Here is an 18,858-nt window from a genome sequence, read left to right as displayed (position 1 = left end):
AGTTTGGTGGTTGACCTTGGGTTTTGGGAGTAGGTCAAGGTGTGTCCATGGACCCAGAGACACATATAGGCGCCATAAAATATCAGCCAGGGCCACGTGTTAGGCTGATATATTTGAATAAAATATCTTATAATTTCTTTTTGTTCCAATTTATGTTAAATCTATTTTTAGTTGTATCAAACCAATATAATCTCACAAGATGAGATTTGGGGAGGGTAGTGTGTACGTTGATCTCACTCTTATCTTATGAAAGTAGAGGTTATTTCCGATAGACCTCCATATCGAGAGTGATGTGATTAGGCAGGACATGTGCAACTTAAGCTTACTAAAAACATAACTCTCGATATGAGAATATGGAAGTCGAGAATTAGGTAGAAGGTTAATAGATAGGCATGCATGTTTATTATTCATGCCGATAGTATTAATATTAGTCTCGCAATTCTGTAATTTTTTATATGCGAATTTCTTTTATTGTATGTGATTTCCTTCGAATTATTATTTCTAAATTTAAAACAAGAATAACAACAATCCAGTAAAATCATACAAGTGGGGTCTGGAGAGGGCAGAATGTACGCAGATCTTACCCTTACCCCGGAGGGGTAAAGAGGCTATTTTCGAGAGACCTTCAGCTCAAGAAAACGAAAATAGACAATAGAATTTATGACAACAACAAAAAATCATAAAGATAATATAAGCATCGTAGAAAACAAAAAATAAATGGAAAAGCAATAACAATAACTAGTGATAGAGCCACCGTGTTATGAAAACAAAAATTGAGTGGACACAAACTTACACCACTAATAATCCAAGACAACACCCGAACAGGCTAGCCCCACCTCGATAAGAATGGAATTATTCTTTCTAAATTTAAAAATAATATAATCGATACTTTTTATTTTATCTTACTGAGAAATTTTTATAATTAGATAAATAATTATTACATATTTAAAATAATAAATTTTAATTTTTTTATAACTATACAAATATTATATTATGTTTAGTATCATAAATTTCAAAAAAAGAAAAACTTTATGCTCAATTAAATTAAATAAGTTTATTTAAATTAAAAGAATTGAGTAATTTTTTACTGTTAAATTAAAAGATAATATTTCCGGGTCCACTCGGTACTTTTGACTTTTAAGCGCCAAGATTACGTTCTTATTTCACTTTCTTCGTAGCCTCATAAGGGAGGAGACCAGAAATAGTCATTTCTTCATCGTTGTACTGCTATTTCTGCAGCCTGTCTGCAATTATTATTAGTACTATTTTGTATTATTAGTGTGAACAAAAAATATTTCCAAGACTTGATTTAGAATAATATCAAGACTCTATGACTTAGATCCATTATCTTTCCCATTTCTGTTCTTGGTAATTGTTCTTACTATAGTACCAAGCCAACAGAAACCTCAAAAAACATTTGCCAAAAGAACAAAAATTTCACCTGCTTTTGTTTTCTGCTATTTTTGAGGTACTTCTCAATTCTTTGTTCTTTGCTGGTTCTTATTCTTTTTTTTTGGTTTTTCTACTTTCTTACTGTTTTTCTTTTTTGTGTTTTTCATGATCTTGATTCCCCATCTTTATCTATAACATACAACAAATGGCCTAGTTGATGTCACTTTTTTTGTTTTTTTATTGATGTTACTTTGAGATCAAGAACCAAGCTTAAATTAGTTGGTCTTCTCAAAGTTCCAATCTTTTTAAGAATTCCTCTAAATATTTGACTCTGTAGTTCCATTTTTTATAGCATCTGCCCTTCTTTACTGGTTATTGTTATTGTGTTTCATCTATTTCTTGGTGATGGTATTATTATTTTTATGGTTTCTGTTGATGGTAATGATATGTTGTCTCTTTTACTCTTTTTATTTTTCTTAAGCCGAGTTTCTATCAGAAACAACTCTGTGCTCCATAGAACACTACCCTCCCCACACCCACACCTGTATAATTTTACTGGGTTGTTGTTGTTGTAGTTGAATCTTGGTTGCTAATTTTTACCTGTACTTCTTGTTCTTCTTCCTTTTGTCTTTTTTGGATTTTCTGGGGTTGAATTTGAAGTAAGTATTGAGTTGAGAATACCCTTAATGAGCTTTGAAAGTAAGATACTAAATTGATACAGCTCAATTAGATAAACATAAATTATATGTGCTAAATTTGTGTATTTGTATATGCTCTTTTATTTAATTTTTTTCTCAAACAAGCTAATTATTGGATATGAGTGAGGCGACGCCACGATTTGAAGTTTATGGTATTAAATATTTACATGACTGAAGATTAATAATAATAAGCTCCAACAGAATGAGCTGTATTTTTGGCTCAGAAATTGTTTCATTATGCTTCACTGTTTTTTTCTCCTTTTCCTTTGAGTTCCTGTCTTATTGGAACTTAAACATGATACTTTGCTGCCAATATTCATTCTTAGGTGCATTTTCTTTAGCCTTGTCTGCTTCCGTGTTAGAATAGTCCTATGTCGGTTATAGGATGGGGTAATTGGTCTCTTTATATAGTCTTATGCAATCCTCACGTCATGAGCTAGCTTTCGAGGTTTATTTAGGCTCAAAGTCCGTTTCTTGAATATTCCATGCCCCGTCAAGTTGATAAACTGAGTTGAAATTCAATGAAGAAGGAAATAAGAAAACAAATAGTAGCTTTAGAGGAAATAGAGATTGAGGATAGTTTGACATAAGGAGAAGGTTACCTTTAAATGCAAGTCAATAAAAGAATAGTGAAACTAAACTTAAATCACTTAACTCCATCCCGCAGTTTGGACTTTCTTTATATAGTACCTTCTTGTACCCATGTTAACCATGATATGTTATGCTATCCTTTTTATATAGTAGTGCATTTCAATAAACTATGATATGCCAATTTACTGAGCAGTGAGACTTTTCTTTAATTTTGCAGGCTCTGATTTTGGTTTTGGTTTCGGTTTCTTCTGAAGCAGCTTTTGATTGATATCATATACAGAAGGTCACTGTTGCATCCTAAAGTTATGACTTGCTTCCCTTCTTTATTCTGTCGAAAACATCATCCATCAACTAGGCATCCGTCCGAATTTGATGATGGTAAGCACTATTGGTCCGCCATATATATTATTTTTGGATGTTAATTTGTTCAGTATATCGAAAACAATCTAATAAATTGATTCACAACAGAGCTCTCTGGTGTCAAGAACGTTATTCTTTTCTCCTATAAAGAGTTAAGAATTGCCACTGATGATTTTAGTCCTGTCAATAAAATTGGAGAGGGTGGATTTGGTTCTGTTTACAAGGTAATGACGATTTTTTCCCCTTCTGTATTGATATGAATTGGTGGTTCAAATATTATGTCTTTAAGAAGTCTTATACCTTTGGTTTTTTCTATATGATGGTACGAGCAGGGAAGGCTAAGAAGTGGAAAGATGGCTGCTATAAAGGTCCTTTCTAGTGAATCAAAGCAAGGTGTCAAGGAGTTCTTGACAGAAATTAAAGTAATTTCAGACGTTGAGCATGAAAATTTAGTCAAACTCTATGGCTGTTGTATAGAAGATGATCACAGGATATTGATCTACAACTATCTTGAGAATAACAGCCTTGCTCAAACACTTCTCGGTAATTCTTATTTTTTTTTTTTGGGACTTTTAGCAAAATTTTAGATGTTACACCTAGTGTTTTAGACCTTGTTTGAGTTAGTGATTAAGCAAGGATTGTGTGTGTGTGTTCTGTTTGGGGGGGGGGGGGGGGTGTAGATTAAGACGAGTGTTTACCAAGTTAACATTTTGAGACAAGATGTTTGAAGTTTTAGTTCAATTGAGAGCTAAAAGGTCGAGAAGACTAAGGAGTGTTCTGTAATTCACATGATTCAGCATGAAGTTGATGCGAAAATATGGACTTGAACAATCAATGTGTTGTGAGACATAAAACGAGTGAAATGATTCTGTCCTTCTTGCTAGATTTGCGGCAGAGATCCTGCAGTCTATAGGTACTGAATCTTGAAGAACTCCGACGCGTTGTTTCTTGCTCCTTGTTGTTGCTATAGTTTTGCAGTCTTGATAACTATACACAGATTCCTAATGTGCTTTCTCTGAGGCAAACTAGATATGCTGTTAGTCCAATTCCTATCAGCTTTGGATTAGGTTAGATACCCAACAATGTTTCCTCTACTATTTTATAATTTGAATTACACTAAAAACTCCACGATTTCTAGTATCTTGCGCCACTTGAGTGACCATAGCTTCTAGAGGGTTAGATTAAATACTTAAATATAATTCTTCTATATATTTTGCACATAGGTGGAGGTCACAGTAGCATCCAGTTCAGTTGGCGAACACGGACTAAAATCTGCATTGGAGTTGCAAAGGGGCTAGCTTATCTTCATGAGCAAGTGAAGCCACATATAATTCACCGTGATATCAAAGCGAGTAATATTCTCCTTGACAAAGACTTGACACCCAAGATTTCAGATTTTGGCCTGGCAAAGCTCATCCCTCCCAACATGACTCATGTTAGTACACGCGTGGCTGGAACCATGTAAGAATCCTATCTTCAAACTTTGCTGATGTCTCTTCTTACCGTTCTGTTGTCAAGTTCCATCTCGAGTTCGTGCTCAAAAGCATGTCAATAGTAGATTTTTTGAGATCATGGCTGATATGAATAGAGGAATTGCATAGTGTGTTTGTTAATGTCTCATATAACTCCTACTAATAGAAATCAATATTCCTCATATAACTTGATTTCTGGACCTTTGATATGTTCTTAGCTGCTTTACAGAATAGGAAGTTACATTTTATGGTGATACTAGTAGTGACTTGTCAATTGGAGTTATGCAAGTAATTATGTTTTGCGTTTGTGGATGGAATCCCCCGAGAAGAGTTAGAATGGCAGTTTCCGCCCTTTGGGCGGTACCAAATAAATGACTGCATAATATATGGACAATTCACCACTAAAAAAGTATGATCAAATTACTTGTTGTTCAATGTTATCATATTCTGTTGCTTTCTATGGTATAGCACCTTCTGGTTAAGTAATACTACTTCTGTTTCAAATTAGATGAGGTACTTTTCTTTTTAGTCTGTTCCAAAATAAATGACACAATTCTAAATTTGGAAATAATTCAACTTTAAACTTTCATTTTACCCTTAATGAGAAGGTTTTATAACCACACAAATGTCATGGACCCACAAACCTTTTACCCTTAAGCTTTTAAGACCACAAGTTTTACAAGTCTTCTTCTTTTTCTTAAACTCTGTGCCGAGTCAAACTAGCTCATCTAAATTAAAACGGAGGGAGTACCATGTAATCCAGTGTTTCTGCAATCATTATGTTACTTTTGAACCCGCATTTACTTACTCCTTTCTACTAAATACTCTGAGATATAGTATCATACACTAAAATCCACGTCTTTTGACCAGAGGTTATTTGGCACCAGAGTATGCAATTAGAGGCCAAGCGACTCGTAAATCAGATGTTTACAGTTATGGTGTTCTTCTGATAGAAATCGTCACTGGAAGATGCAACACAAATACACGTTTACCAATTGACGAACAATATCTCCTTGAAAGGGTATGACGTCTCAAACAATACATTCATTTTAAAGATTGCGTTATTGCTGCATTTCACTAGATCACACACAAAAAGCGAAATTAATGTGTCCTGATTAATGAGTTCATGCTCTTTAAAACTATACTTTTGGAAGTACATTAAATTTTCTTGTGGCAATGAAATATGAATCACTGAAAGATCAATATAACGACGAAGTACCAATCGAAGAACAATATTGTGTCACGCTTTAAATGACATTCTGAAAGCTATAGTTGACAAGAGTGGATTGCTCTAGTGGTGAGCACCCTCCACTTCCAACCAAGAGGTTGTGAGTTCGAGTCACCCCAAGAGCAAGGTGGGGAGTTCTTGGAGGGAGGGAGCCGAGGGTCTATCGGAAACAGCCTCTCTACCCCAGGGTAGGGGTAAGGTCTGCGTACACACTACCATCCCCAGACCCCACTAGTGGGATTATACTGGGTTGTTATTGTTGTTGTCGTCGTCTGAAAGGCGAAAGCTATAGTTAATCATTTTTGTGTGTGTTACAGACATGGCAAGTCTATGAAAGAAAGGAACTGATATTGCTCGTAGACACGTCTCTGGACGGGGACTTTGATGCTGAACAAGCCTGCAGATTCTTGAAAATTGGGCTTCTCTGCACTCAAGATGCGTTAAAGCTTCGTCCATCCATGTCGACTATTCTCAAGATGCTAACTGGCCAGATTGAGGTCGATGACAATAAGATAACAAAACCAGGCTTGATCTCTGATTTCATGGATCTCAAGGTTAAAACTGCTCCTAAACCTCGCCCTGAACAAATTAACGCGGCATATGATTATGTATTATCCTCAGGATCTCAATATTTAGACAATTCAACTGTGCCATCCACGAGTTCTTCTCAAGCTACCACGACGTTCACAACTGTTGTATATGATCGAAGCATTTGAGCCAGTGGCGGAGCCACCTTATAGGAAGGGTGACACCCCTTCGCAGGAAAAATACACTGTGTAGCTAGTTAAAAAATTATGTATTGACTCCCCTAAATTTCCTGGTATGTTTACTTTTATAAATTTTGACACCTTTTAACGAAAATTCTGGCTTCGCCACTGATTTGAGCAAATATATTCTGCCACCTCAAGATATGGATCTACAAGTGGTGTGAAGGAAAAATTCTGGAGGTAGAGGGAGAAAAATAGTTTGTATTTGGTTGAATATTACTTTCAACTTTTCTTCATTTTTTTGTTTCTGGACTTGGTGTTTTTTGTATCTTGAGTTGATTAGCATCTGTAAATTGTTCACACGTTTTATGTGTAGTTGTTAGAAATAGTGTATGTTGTAAATTTGAGGTTTTGAATTCAAGAGATGTAACTCATTAGCTTGAACTTGGTATAATTAAGTTCCATGTGTATATTTCTGCATTTGAAGGGGTGCTTGGTATAAATGTACGAAGGGGGTGCCAAGCTTTCTTGGAATCAATTTTTATGTTATGTTATAATATATATTTTTTACAGCACTTCACTATAGCAGTTAAAAAATATCGAAACAAACGAGATTGTTATAAAGAGGTTTGATTGTATAAATTGTTGCCGAATAGGCAACACTTGGAACATTAACGCATAAATGCTTTAGGTATCACTTTTAAATATAAAATTAACCACGTTATTATAACTACAATAACAAAAACAATGTTGGACAATCAATCACACCCAAAAAAAAGTATAATACAATATTATCATTATTAATATTTTTTTGAATCAGGCTTTCTAATCCTCATTAAAAGAAATATTTAAATTAATTAATCTTCATAACAATTAGAAAATCAGTTTATAGTTTTACGTCTCAAAAGTTAGAAGAAAACTAAAAATAAAAATATAGTGTATAAATTTTATTAATAATAATTTTATATAAAAATATAGTTTTTATATAATAATTCTACCTCATACCCTATTTTTTCTTTATAATATTGTAAGTTAATTTATTCTTCATATTATTGGTGCATGTCAATCATGAAACGACTACAAACAAATATTAAAGTGTATTTAAGATCATAAATTTCAAACTCAATTAAATAAGTTTATTTAAATTAAAAGAATGAGTAATTTTTAACTTGTTAAATTAAAATATAATATTTACGGGTCCCACTCGGTACTTTTGACTTTTAAGCGCCAAGATTACGTTCTTATTTCACTTTCCTCGTAGCCTCATAAGGGAGGAGACCAGAAATAGTCATTTTTTTCATCCTTGTACTGCCATTTCTGCAGTGTGTCTGCAATTATTATTACTATTTTGTATTATTAGTGTGAACAAAAAATATTTCCAAAACTTGATTTAGAATAATATCAAGACTCTATGACTTAGATCCATTATCTTTCCCATTTTTGTTCTTGGTAATTGTTCTTACTATAGTACCAAGCCAACAGAAACCTCAAAAAACATTTGCCAAAAGAACAAAAATTTCACCTGCTTTTGTTTTCTGCTATTTTTGAGGTACTTCTCAATTCTTTGTTCTTTGCTGGTTCTTGTTCTTTTTTTTTGGTTTTTCTACTTTCTTACTGTTTTTTTTTTTGTGTTTTTCATGATCTTGATTCCCCATCTTTATCTATAACATACAACAAATGGCCTAGTTGATGTCACTTTTTTTGTTTTTTTATTGATGTTACTTTGAGATCAAGAATCCAAGCTTAAATTAATTGGTCTTCTCAAAATTCCAATCTTTTTAAGAATCCCTCTAAATATTTGACTATGTAGCACCGCCCTTCTTTACTGGTTATTGTTATTGTGTTTCATCTATTTCCTGGTGATACTGTTATTATTTCTATGGTTTCTATTGATGGTACTGATATGTTATCTCTTTTACTCTTTTTGCCGATTTTCTATCAGAAACAACTCTTTAGTCGATAGGACACTACCCTCCTCATACCTCATACCTGTGTAATTTTACTAGATTGTTGTTGTAGTTGAATCTTGGTTGCTAATTCTTGTTCTTCTTCCTTTTGTCTTTTTTGGATTTTCTGGGGTTGAATTTGAAGCAAGTATTGAGTTAAGAATATCCCTTTTTTTGTTTGTAATATTGTAAGTTAATTTATTCTTCATATTATTGGTGCATGTCAATCATGAAATGACTACAAACAATACAATCTATCCAAATGTTATATTCATTAAATAATACTTCCTCTGGTCTACTTTAATTGATTTTTGGCCTTTTTTTATAGTCCACAATATTTATTTTTCAAATATCAAGAAAGAATTAACTTCTTTTCTCCTAAGTTGCCCTTGGAATAAAGAATTTAGGAGTATTTGTTGTATTTTCAATTAACAGATTAAGGTTAAAATGGTCAATGCCATTGTTAATTAATGCTAAAAATTATATTTCTTAATATATGTGAAAACAACAAAAAAAATAATTAAGGTAATTGAAAAAAATATAATACAATATGATACATTATAAAACGACCGGCCGCAACAATTCAAACAAGCTGTTAAGAAATCCAAAGGAAAAAAAGAACAAATAAGGGCATGACAAATATATGAGGTCCTTGGATTCGCTCTTTGTTCAAGGTCAGGTCTCTTGAAAGATTCTCTTTTTAATAATACAAAAATACATGTATTGAATGAGCTATTTCTTATTGTCATGCACTGTATATTTTATGTTCTTTCCCCATATATTTATTTATTTATACTTAATTCTTTAAACAATATTGTTATTCCCTTTATAACATGGTAATTATAAAGTTTTATTCCCAACTCGATATGCATAATTAATGTTTAGGCGCATAAGTTATATTTTTTGGGAATATGATATTGTAAGCTGCTTTCAAAATAATAGTCAAAAATATATATATATATATATATATATATATTGTATGTTATATACAAAAATTATATAAATTTTATATACTTTTTCGGCTAACAAAATATAAATAATTTCTGGTACGCACTAAAAATAATAGAGTAAATTTCATGGGTGGCCACTCAGCTTTGTGCTCATTACCCCAAACTCATTATTCTTTCTTTTGTTACATAAAAATCATTTTACTTTACTCCACTTTTCACAAAAATAACTTTAATAATTCTTTGTAAAAAAACTCACCTAAAATGTGAGAAAATGACAAAAAATAATCCTTGTATTTAGGGTAAATTCAAATTGGGCCCTTAAATATACTCCTTAGCTATTTTGATCTCATAAGGTTGTCAAAAGTGAGCGTTTTTAATTTTCATCGAAGATTTAATAAACTATGCTTATTAAATATACTGAAAACTAAAATTTAATTAACTAGAATTACCAATATAGTTCCGTCAAATCCAATAATGGACAAAAAAAATTTAAAAATCATAGGTGCTCTGCTAACTTAAACATAAAGTTATTATAAAAAATATTATAAGTGTCAAACTAGTTGGAAAGTAAATAAGAAAGTAACGACATACTTTAGCTTTGTAGCCTCCTATTGTAATATATGCATACAGATCACACCTCTTCCGGACTAAATTAAATAGTTAGTATTTGATCCTTTAATCGATAAAAAAAACTAATAATTTGTCCAAAAATCGAACCAATGGATGAACGCAAATTCACCAATCACCACGATCGGCTTTAATGCAACTAACCTACATTCAGGTTGAAAATGAGTTACTCCTTTCATGATATACGAATTTTATATCTTCAGACTGTATGATTAATTATGAAACAACAAAATTCAATTATTTTATACCTAATTGCAAGTAAGACTAAATACTTTGATGGGATGGACTTGTCAAATCTAGAAGTCGTAAAATAAAAAATGCACAAGATGCTAGAAATAAATTTTAAAATAGCATATTACACCTCAAAAAGTTATACAAAATCTTATAATAAGTCAAAAAGTAGTTAAAATTATAAAAAATACACTTCTAAATGTGATTTCATAGTAATCTCTTTTTCGCATTTTCCATTAAAATAACAATTATAATTTGTTAAATACTCGACGAAAACCAAAAGTAGTCACTTTTGACAGCTTTATTGAATCAAAACAACTAAGGAGTATATTTATGGGAGCATATTAAACTTACCAGAAAATATAAGGATCATTTTTGTTATTTTGTCTCACATTTTAGGTGGGATTTTAACAAAAAATATTCAAAATTATTTTGATGAAAAGTGGAGCAAAGTAAAATAATTTTTATGTAACATCAGAAAAAATAGTAACTTTTGTGTAATACGTATAAAACTGGATAACCACCCATAAAATTTACTTGCTTTTCCATCGTTGTTGTCATATTTAAATGCTTTCATGGGTCACAAATGACTCACAATGGCATATGATAGACAGAAAAGGCCAAATTTTACTTAACTATTTTAGATAAGAGATATTTTTCGTTGAGTACTATTCGAAAATTTTAATAATATATTGGTCGGGTTTAAATTGCCGCGGAGGCAAGATACTAGGTGATTTTTTTTTATCTATTTAAGTTGTAGTGGACAGAATTCTTAAGGGGTGCCAACTAACACTCTTTCGTCGAAAAATTATATTGTGTAACTTGGGTAATTTTCTTTTAATATGTATATATATATATACGATATTTTGACACGTCTTAGCTTTTTCGTGGATTTATTTTCTTATATTTTGACCTTCTTTTGTAAAAATTCTTGTTTTGTCATTGGATGTGAGATAGCAAGTAGTCCGTCTAATTAGTCAAGATACACATAAACTGACTCGTACATGGTGGTTACAAAAAAGATATTGAATATTAGCAAAGATATACAACAAGGCCAAAGCTATGAGCTGTCCCCATTAGAAGTTGACGAAAACGGCATGAAAAGGATAAGAAAACAGTAAAAAGTTTAAGAGTAAAAACATTTGACCAACTCTTATGACTAACTAATAGATAATGTGATAGCTTTTCACAAAAATCTATCTCTAACTAGAATGTCAAAATAAATCATGAATATAGTGTTTTAAATTCTTACGCTATACTTAAATTTAGCTTGATTTTAGATTTGGTTTTGACTTTTGAGTTTAGTTTTGAAATATTAATTTTGGAAAAAACTTATTTTTTATATTAGTTTTTTTACAAATATTGGCTCTCCAACTCTGTTTTTTATGTTTCATTTTAACACAAAAGCTGAAACCAGTGCAAAAAATATAGCGTGTGTGTATACACAAATTTGAGGTGTAATAAATATCCAATTAAATGTTGTCACCTGATTTTTTCATCCTTTATTTCATATTAGCTTGAAGTTTGAAGTGAATCCATGTCTCAAAAAAAAATATTTTTTTATAATGGAATGGATATTTATTCTTGTGAATTTCAAGTTGAACCGAAAGTATCATGAACACCAAGAAATTCGAGTCGGATATTTTAGTATTGACCCGTTTGACAAGGATGAGTAACATTTAATTGGATATTTATTACACCTCAGATTTGTGTATACACACGCGCTATATTTTTTTGCACTGGTTTCAGCTTTTGTGTTAAAATGAAACATAAGAAGTAGAGTTGGAGGTCCAAAATAGAACAAGTTTGAGATAGAGTGCCAAAATGAAAAATGGGACCAAATGGGCTGTATATGTATTTGGCCTATAAAAAAAAATTGGTAGTGTTTTCCTACCTAGTTCCAGAAACAAAGATACAATCCTTAACCAGAAGTCTCGAATTCGAGACCTGGGTATGGAGTCGCCTTTGTCAGGGAGCATTTTATCCCTAATGTGGGACTTTTCTATGCAAATTAGGGTTTAATCGGACCCCAATACTGTATTAGACACCGAGTGAAAAAATAAAAAACAAATATACCTTTATGGTTTTAGTCTCCAATTTAAAGAGTCAGGAAGTAAGGTAAAAAATTATTCGCACCCTATATTTACATTGACCGTATTAATTTGTAGTTAATTTAGTATAAACACCGAATACGGGTATATTTTCGCAAATATAATAAACTAGTGGGACGGCTTCGTAATTAAGACAAATTTACTTCGTAGTGGCGGACTGAGGACCCGAGGACATATAAGTCCAAATTTCATTTAATTCAAATATTTACTTTTCAACAGCGCACACGACCAACTCATATTTTTATTCTTTTAAAATTAAAAGCTATGATTGCAAATTAAAAATATAGAAATACAAAAACAGTTCATAAAATATATACCTACTCACACTTTACACCCTCACCTGATTATATGTTTCCATCTGTTTTTATCTGTAATTTTGATTTGATTTTCCATTTTAGCTCATCAACATTTTCTAGCTAAATCTCTAGGGCTCTAAATTTTAATTTTTGAAAAATTTCATATGAATTAGTACTAAAAAGCATTTGTTTATCACTAGCATTGAAGATGAAATAAAGGATCCTATAAATTGTAACAGGAAAGTTGATTTTTTTTAATTTCTTTTTTTTTTTGGTAATAAAAAGATGGGAATTTGCTATTCTTTAGTAAAAGGGAAGAGCAGTGAGAATGAAAGTAAAAAGATTGATTTGAAGTTGAGGAAGAGCAGTTCTAATAATGGAGATTTCAGCACATTTATGAGCAAGTTGAGTGGAGGAAGTGGAGCTGAGGAGAGAGGACTTGAGCAGATTGAAGGAAGGGTAATTGGAAATGGTGCTAGTAATGTTGCTTGTTTATATACTCAGCAAGGAAAGAAAGGTACAAATCAAGATGCCATGATTGTTTGGGAGGTTTGTTTCTTAACTCTGTGGAGGATAAAAATAGTGTATGCATGTCTTTGTTGTTGTTACTATTATTTTCTTGCATCAAATACATACGTTGTCTATGTTTCGGAGGGAGCCTTGGCGTTACTGGTAAAGTTGATGTCATGTCACCAAGAGTTCACAGGTTCGAGCCGTGAAAACAGCCTCCTGCAGAAATGCAGGGTAAAGTTGGATACAATAGACCCTTGTGGTCCGGCCCTTCCCCGGGCTGCTCTTTTAATACATAGGTTACCTGCTCCTCCCACCAGTACAAGTAGTGGTCGAGTCAGGAATCCTAACAAGGGGATTCAAAAAAAAAGTTCAAACTTGCATAGTGAGTGAATAATTTAACTATCAAGGGGCTTGCTCACATTGTCGGCCCCAAGCTCGGATAAAAGAGGAGGGTTGCGGTTGGCTAGCAATAAGCAAAAAACTACAGTTTCGTTATGAATCCTCACTATACATTTTATATGGAGTAACATGGTCAGTGAAGATTCATATAGCCGACCTCTAACTTGTTTGAGACCGAAACGAAGTTGTTGTTGTTATATCTAATTCATATGATACCTGTTGTCTCCCACCGGTACAAGTTTGTGATAACTCTCTCCAACAAGGCTAGACAGATGAAAAGAAATCACCGAGTCAACGGTGTCTCATGATCCATTCCAACTTCATTGAGTCATTGACGGCTAGGCCACACCCTTGAGTGAAATGTGCATGAATGTCTTAGAATTTGAATCTGCTATTTGTTCCTAAATACCTAAACGAGTATGTAAAAATTGAATTCTGGTGATACTAAGTCAGCATCGAAAATGAAAGTAGATTGATGCTTATAATAACTAAACTCTATTAGGCTCCATTTTGGAGTTAAATCATTGCTGAATTGAATTGGGATGCTCGAGAATAGTGCCAAGTTTGTTTCAAAGATTATTCTTAATAATATCAACCACATTGGCATCCTACATAGTCCTCTTCAGATTTTTAATTGGAGTTCTGTTTCACCTCGTTACCATCGTTGTTGAGACTTGAGCGTCAAAAATTGAGTATTAACACAGCATAGTTATTGTCTCTTGTATGTCATTTAATCTGTTAATTGTCAAACAATAAATTAATTTGTTCTTGTCTATTGGGTCAGTTTATGACTTGGTTGGAATGTTTCTACCATAGAATTATTGTTCGAGAAGCGATACAATCTTTTGTGGAGTATTTGATGGGCATGGTCCTCATGGTCATATGGTTGCAAGGAAAGTTCGAGATTATCTTCCACTTTTGCTGCAATCAGAGTGGGAAACTAAATCCTGTGGTGATCAAAATGCTGCATCCGAGAATGGAAATACTAATGGAGGCTCACATTTTGACGACATTGTGGATGATGATTTGATCGAATCAGTGGAAGCTGAGAACAATGAAAAATTCCCAGAAATCCATCTGCCACTTAGGAGCTCAATATTAAAGGCTTTTAGATCAATGGATAAGGAACTAAAGTTACACCCTTCAATAGACTGTTTCTGCAGCGGGTCAACTGCTGTTACTTTGGTAATGCAGGTAGTTACCTTACCATAATCTTGGTTTCTTCTATCTTCATCTGGAATTGATGCACTTAAAACTAGTGTATTTTTGTTGAGGCTGGAAAAGCAGTGTCGTCCATACTTTTCATATATGCATGCTCTGTAATCGTCAATGTCAAATAAATTACAATAACAACAACAACAACGCAACATACCCACTAACATCCCACAAGTGGAGTCTGGGACCATCTAGACCTTTCTTTCCTTATTTCACTTTAAAGTAGTTGTAACTTGTAAGCCACCGTCATTATAGTTGTCAGTAGCAGACTAGCAGCTTGAACTGTTGAACATTATAGGAAGTGCAGTTGTTGGGGAATTATGCACTTTTTGGTTATATGGAAGAACTTGATTTGCCTAGAATATGAGCTTTTAATGGGTACCCCATTATCTGGTCCGAATAACACGCAAATACCCATGCAGATATGGGAAGATACCTGTTATTTATGACTCAAATGCATTGTTGTGTTTTAATAAGTCGTGTTTTCGCTCCCAGCTCAATGAGTTTTCCTTTTATCTTCATGCCATTTTCGAGCATATGGTTGATGTTAGAAGTTTCTAATGGGTGCGTTTTGTTGAATATGATTAAGCAAAATCAATATTGAGAAGCTGAGTGCATACTTAATCAAACAATTTCTTTAGCTCTTTATTTAACAGGCCTAAAATAGACTGGTAAAATACATCTAACCTGCACATTTTTCCCTTTCTTTCTTACCTTTTTTTAGGTAAGGTCATTCACATTATCATAAAAGGTTATGAAAGAAAGTACCTTTTTTTCCTTAGTTATATTTGTACTTCCATTTAGTCTGTTCTCTTTCCCTCTTCTTTAGCTATTACAGGGTCTCCTGAATTACCAGCCATCATCAAGCATAGCCTTCCTATAAGTTCTTGTCAAACCCACTCCAAATATCATTATACCTATCACATAGTTGTTAGAACAATGCCCAGTGACTTGTCCGAGGCTCTTTGAGGGGGATTTTTGCCAGTGAGTTGGAGGGAGGAGGACAAAAATGGGGCAAAGTAAGCAAGGGTGAGATGTTGTGGCGGCGCTGTGGAGAAGAAGACAAATGAGAAAAAGCATATAAACTTGTTGGGTTTTTATCAATTAAGTAAAACCAAATCAAACGCATTTTCAACGTTTTCAAATTTAGCCCATAGCCAAATTTTACCTGTAGCCATCGTATTCATTATTATTAAACAGTCTTACTTTGTTGCTATGTTTGGGTGTGTTTTGATTTCAATTGGCAACCATTACTGGTAGTTCCATGAGAGAAGAAAAGTTGTTCTTAGTAGTAGTTAATGAAATTTTAGTGTGCGACTCTTCTTAGACATGGTATAACTTGCTATACCTTTATCATATCACTTTCATGGCATTTCAAAAAAAAAAAAAAAATATCTCTTAAGTCAGATCATGTCACTTTCATGACATTTTAAAAAAGTAATTTTGTACTTAAAATTGAAGACTTTTGTATTCCATGAAAGTGACCACTTTATGGATTAAAGTGTAGGTTATTGCTGTTGAATTATCTTGTGTTGCGCTGTAGCAATATGTACGGTTGTTATTTTGATTGATAGGTTTGTTGCATGTCTTTTTAAATAGTTTGCTTGTTTGTCTGTGCAACTTCAATCAATGATAGGACATGCATAAATATGTTATAATCACCTGTCATTGGCTCATAGCTTTTACTTGTCTTTTTTGTTTTTTGGTTGGTAAATAAGTATTGTCTTTGATGTCCATTCTATCTGCATAGGTTGGATCAAAACATGAAGCTGTAGTTTATTGATTCCCTTTCTATTTTCCTTACATTTAAAGACCTCTAACACACTGATATTATGAATCAAAGATAGATGGAGTTCGCTATATGGAGGAGGACCTATACTCATATTCAGTCAGACTTCATTCAAAAATTTTCTTGTAAACTGGAGAATGCATATGAATGCTTATTTCACCTGTTGTCAGAAATGCAGGGCCTTTTTTTTGCCTTGCACATCATACTTCATGTTTAATTGGTTTGTTTCCTGATTTATTTAGAGATTTATGTTGTGATTCTTTCTTAATCAACTGTTTTCATGATTTTGCATGTTTGTAAAGTCGTGTAGATTTTTGGATTGATGAATATCTCTGTTGACCAGGATATGATGTTGAAACATTATACTTTCAGAAATAAATAATGATTGAGTGGGAAGGTTTGCACATGATTCTGTTTTAGCATGGTTATTTTTGCATCACTAATTGCGTAGCATCTTGAAAGAGGAGATAATAACCGATCTTCCGTGGTTTTCTCAGGGCAAGGATATATTTGTTGGTAATGTTGGTGACTCAAGAGCAGTTTTGGCAATGAGAGATAAAGACAACTCTTTAATGGCTGTACAGTTGACAGTAGATTTGAAGCCTAATCTTCCAAGTCTGTCTCTTTCTCTCCCCACCCCCCACCCCCCCACACACACTGCACATTAGCTGAAAGCTGAAATCAGTTAAATATCTTTCAGTTGTTTGAAATCAGTAGCTTTCTCGTGTAGGAGAAGCTGCTAGAATCCAGAAATGTAAAGGACGGGTTTTTGCATTGCAAGATGAGCCGGAGGTTGCACGTGTATGGTTGCCAAACTGTGACTCTCCAGGTTTGGCAATGGCCAGAGCATTTGGTGATTTTTGTCTCAAGGATTTTGGTTTAATTTCCGTGCCGGATGTGTATTACCACCACATTACTGAAAGGGATGAGTTTGTCCTCCTTGCAACTGACGGGGTATTTTTCTTTTATCTCATGTTTAATCCTATCTCAACTATGCAGAGAACATATGACATCTTAGGGTGTGTTTGGTATGAAAGAACATTTTCCTGGAAAATGTAAGTGGTTTTCTTACTTATTTTCTGGTGTTTGGTTGGTTAGCAGAAAATATATTTTGAAAAAATAATCTAGCCAAACATTATGGGAAACGAAATGGGTGAGGGCGAGAGGAGGACGGGCGGTGGGGTCTGGGTTCGGATGTTGAGATCGGGGGTCGGAATTCGGGGTCGAGATCTGGATCGGGGTCAAAGTTGAGGGTCGGGGACAGGGGTTGGGGTTGCCGATACCGAAGAGGGTAACTAACCTCTTGACTAAGGGCTTGTTTTGTTTGCAGACCATCTGTGATACTGCATTTACATTTTTGATTTCGTAATATCTTGACTTTCTCGATGTAGGTTTGGGATGTCCTTTCTAATAAGGAAGCTGTTGATATTGTGGCCTCAGCTCCAAGTCGTGAAACAGCTGGCCGAGCTCTTGTTGAGTGTGCTACTAGAGCATGGAGGCTAAAATATCCAACGTCAAAGAATGACGATTGTGCTGTAGTATGCCTTTACCTAGACACCACACCTTTACCTGATGTCAAAGTGATAGAGGGCCAAAATAAGCTGACAAATTCCCCAGAAATGGAAACTGAGAAAAACACTATAGATGGCAATGTTGGAAGATCAGATACTGAAGCTATTTCAACTTCTCAGACCGCTGATTGTGAAGATCTCAGTACTACCAAAGATGCCAGTGAGATAGTTCCAGTCGTCGAGTCACAGGAAGAACAACATCTAGATAAAGGTCTTGGCCAGTCTAAGAGAAGTATAGCTGAGATTCTTTCGACTGCACAAGACGACGAATGGTCAGCGCTTGAGGGAATTACCAGGGTTAATAGTCTTCTTAGTCTTCCTAGATTCTTGTCTGCTGATAAAAGATCTACCAGTTGGAGAAAATGGTTATGAGACATCAAAGCATCAAATGATCAAATGATCTTCAGTGGCATACTCTACTGCTGTTGTCAAAGATTCTGCTGTAAATGAAACTGATAGGAATAATAGTATAGCTTTTCAGTTAATTGTCAAATCAGGTGGTGGGAATGGCCTGAAAGTGACAGATTGTTGTTGTGCTTGTGGATTATCCAAATTGGCAATTCTTTTTGGTAGGAAAAGTTGTATTTGCTGCTTAAATTTGTGTACAACGCCATTGAAGAAGGCTCAGTAGAAAATGACACTTGTTGCTTCTTTCATTTTTATTTTCCGTCTCATCTGCTTCAATTGATTTCCTTAAGGGACTGCTGATTCACACTGGATTTGAGACATCCACTTTATCTTGCCTTTCATCCTGTTTTTTAT

At 33.8% G+C, this 18,858-nt stretch overlaps 2 protein-coding genes across 2 annotated transcripts; both read left to right on the top strand.

The window, feature by feature from the left end:
• The first annotated feature begins 1,306 nt into the window (after positions 1–1,306).
• Positions 1,307–6,928, top strand: LOC104117794 (cold-responsive protein kinase 1). The gene is made up of 7 exons (XM_033661683.2): positions 1,307–1,468; positions 2,899–3,059; positions 3,150–3,265; positions 3,374–3,584; positions 4,265–4,502; positions 5,384–5,534; positions 6,059–6,928. Exons 2-7 carry the CDS (start codon positions 2,987–2,989, stop codon positions 6,455–6,457), a joined length of 1,188 nt encoding a protein of 395 aa, XP_033517574.1. The 5' UTR covers positions 1,307–1,468; positions 2,899–2,986; the 3' UTR covers positions 6,458–6,928.
• A 5,636-nt stretch (positions 6,929–12,564) lies between these two features.
• Positions 12,565–18,758, top strand: LOC104117793 (probable protein phosphatase 2C 6). Its single transcript, XM_009628900.4, has 5 exons — positions 12,565–13,158; positions 14,338–14,715; positions 17,023–17,140; positions 17,256–17,479; positions 17,917–18,758. Exons 1-5 carry the CDS (start codon positions 12,895–12,897, stop codon positions 18,466–18,468), a joined length of 1,536 nt encoding a protein of 511 aa, XP_009627195.1. The 5' UTR covers positions 12,565–12,894; the 3' UTR covers positions 18,469–18,758.
• Positions 18,759–18,858: the final 100 nt, after the last annotated feature.

This window comes from Nicotiana tomentosiformis, chromosome 8, assembly GCF_000390325.3.
Source record: "Nicotiana tomentosiformis chromosome 8, ASM39032v3, whole genome shotgun sequence".
Lineage (NCBI taxonomy): Eukaryota > Viridiplantae > Streptophyta > Magnoliopsida > Solanales > Solanaceae > Nicotiana > Nicotiana tomentosiformis.
Note: the sequence above shows the minus strand (reverse complement) of the source record. Positions and strands in the feature narration are given on the sequence as shown.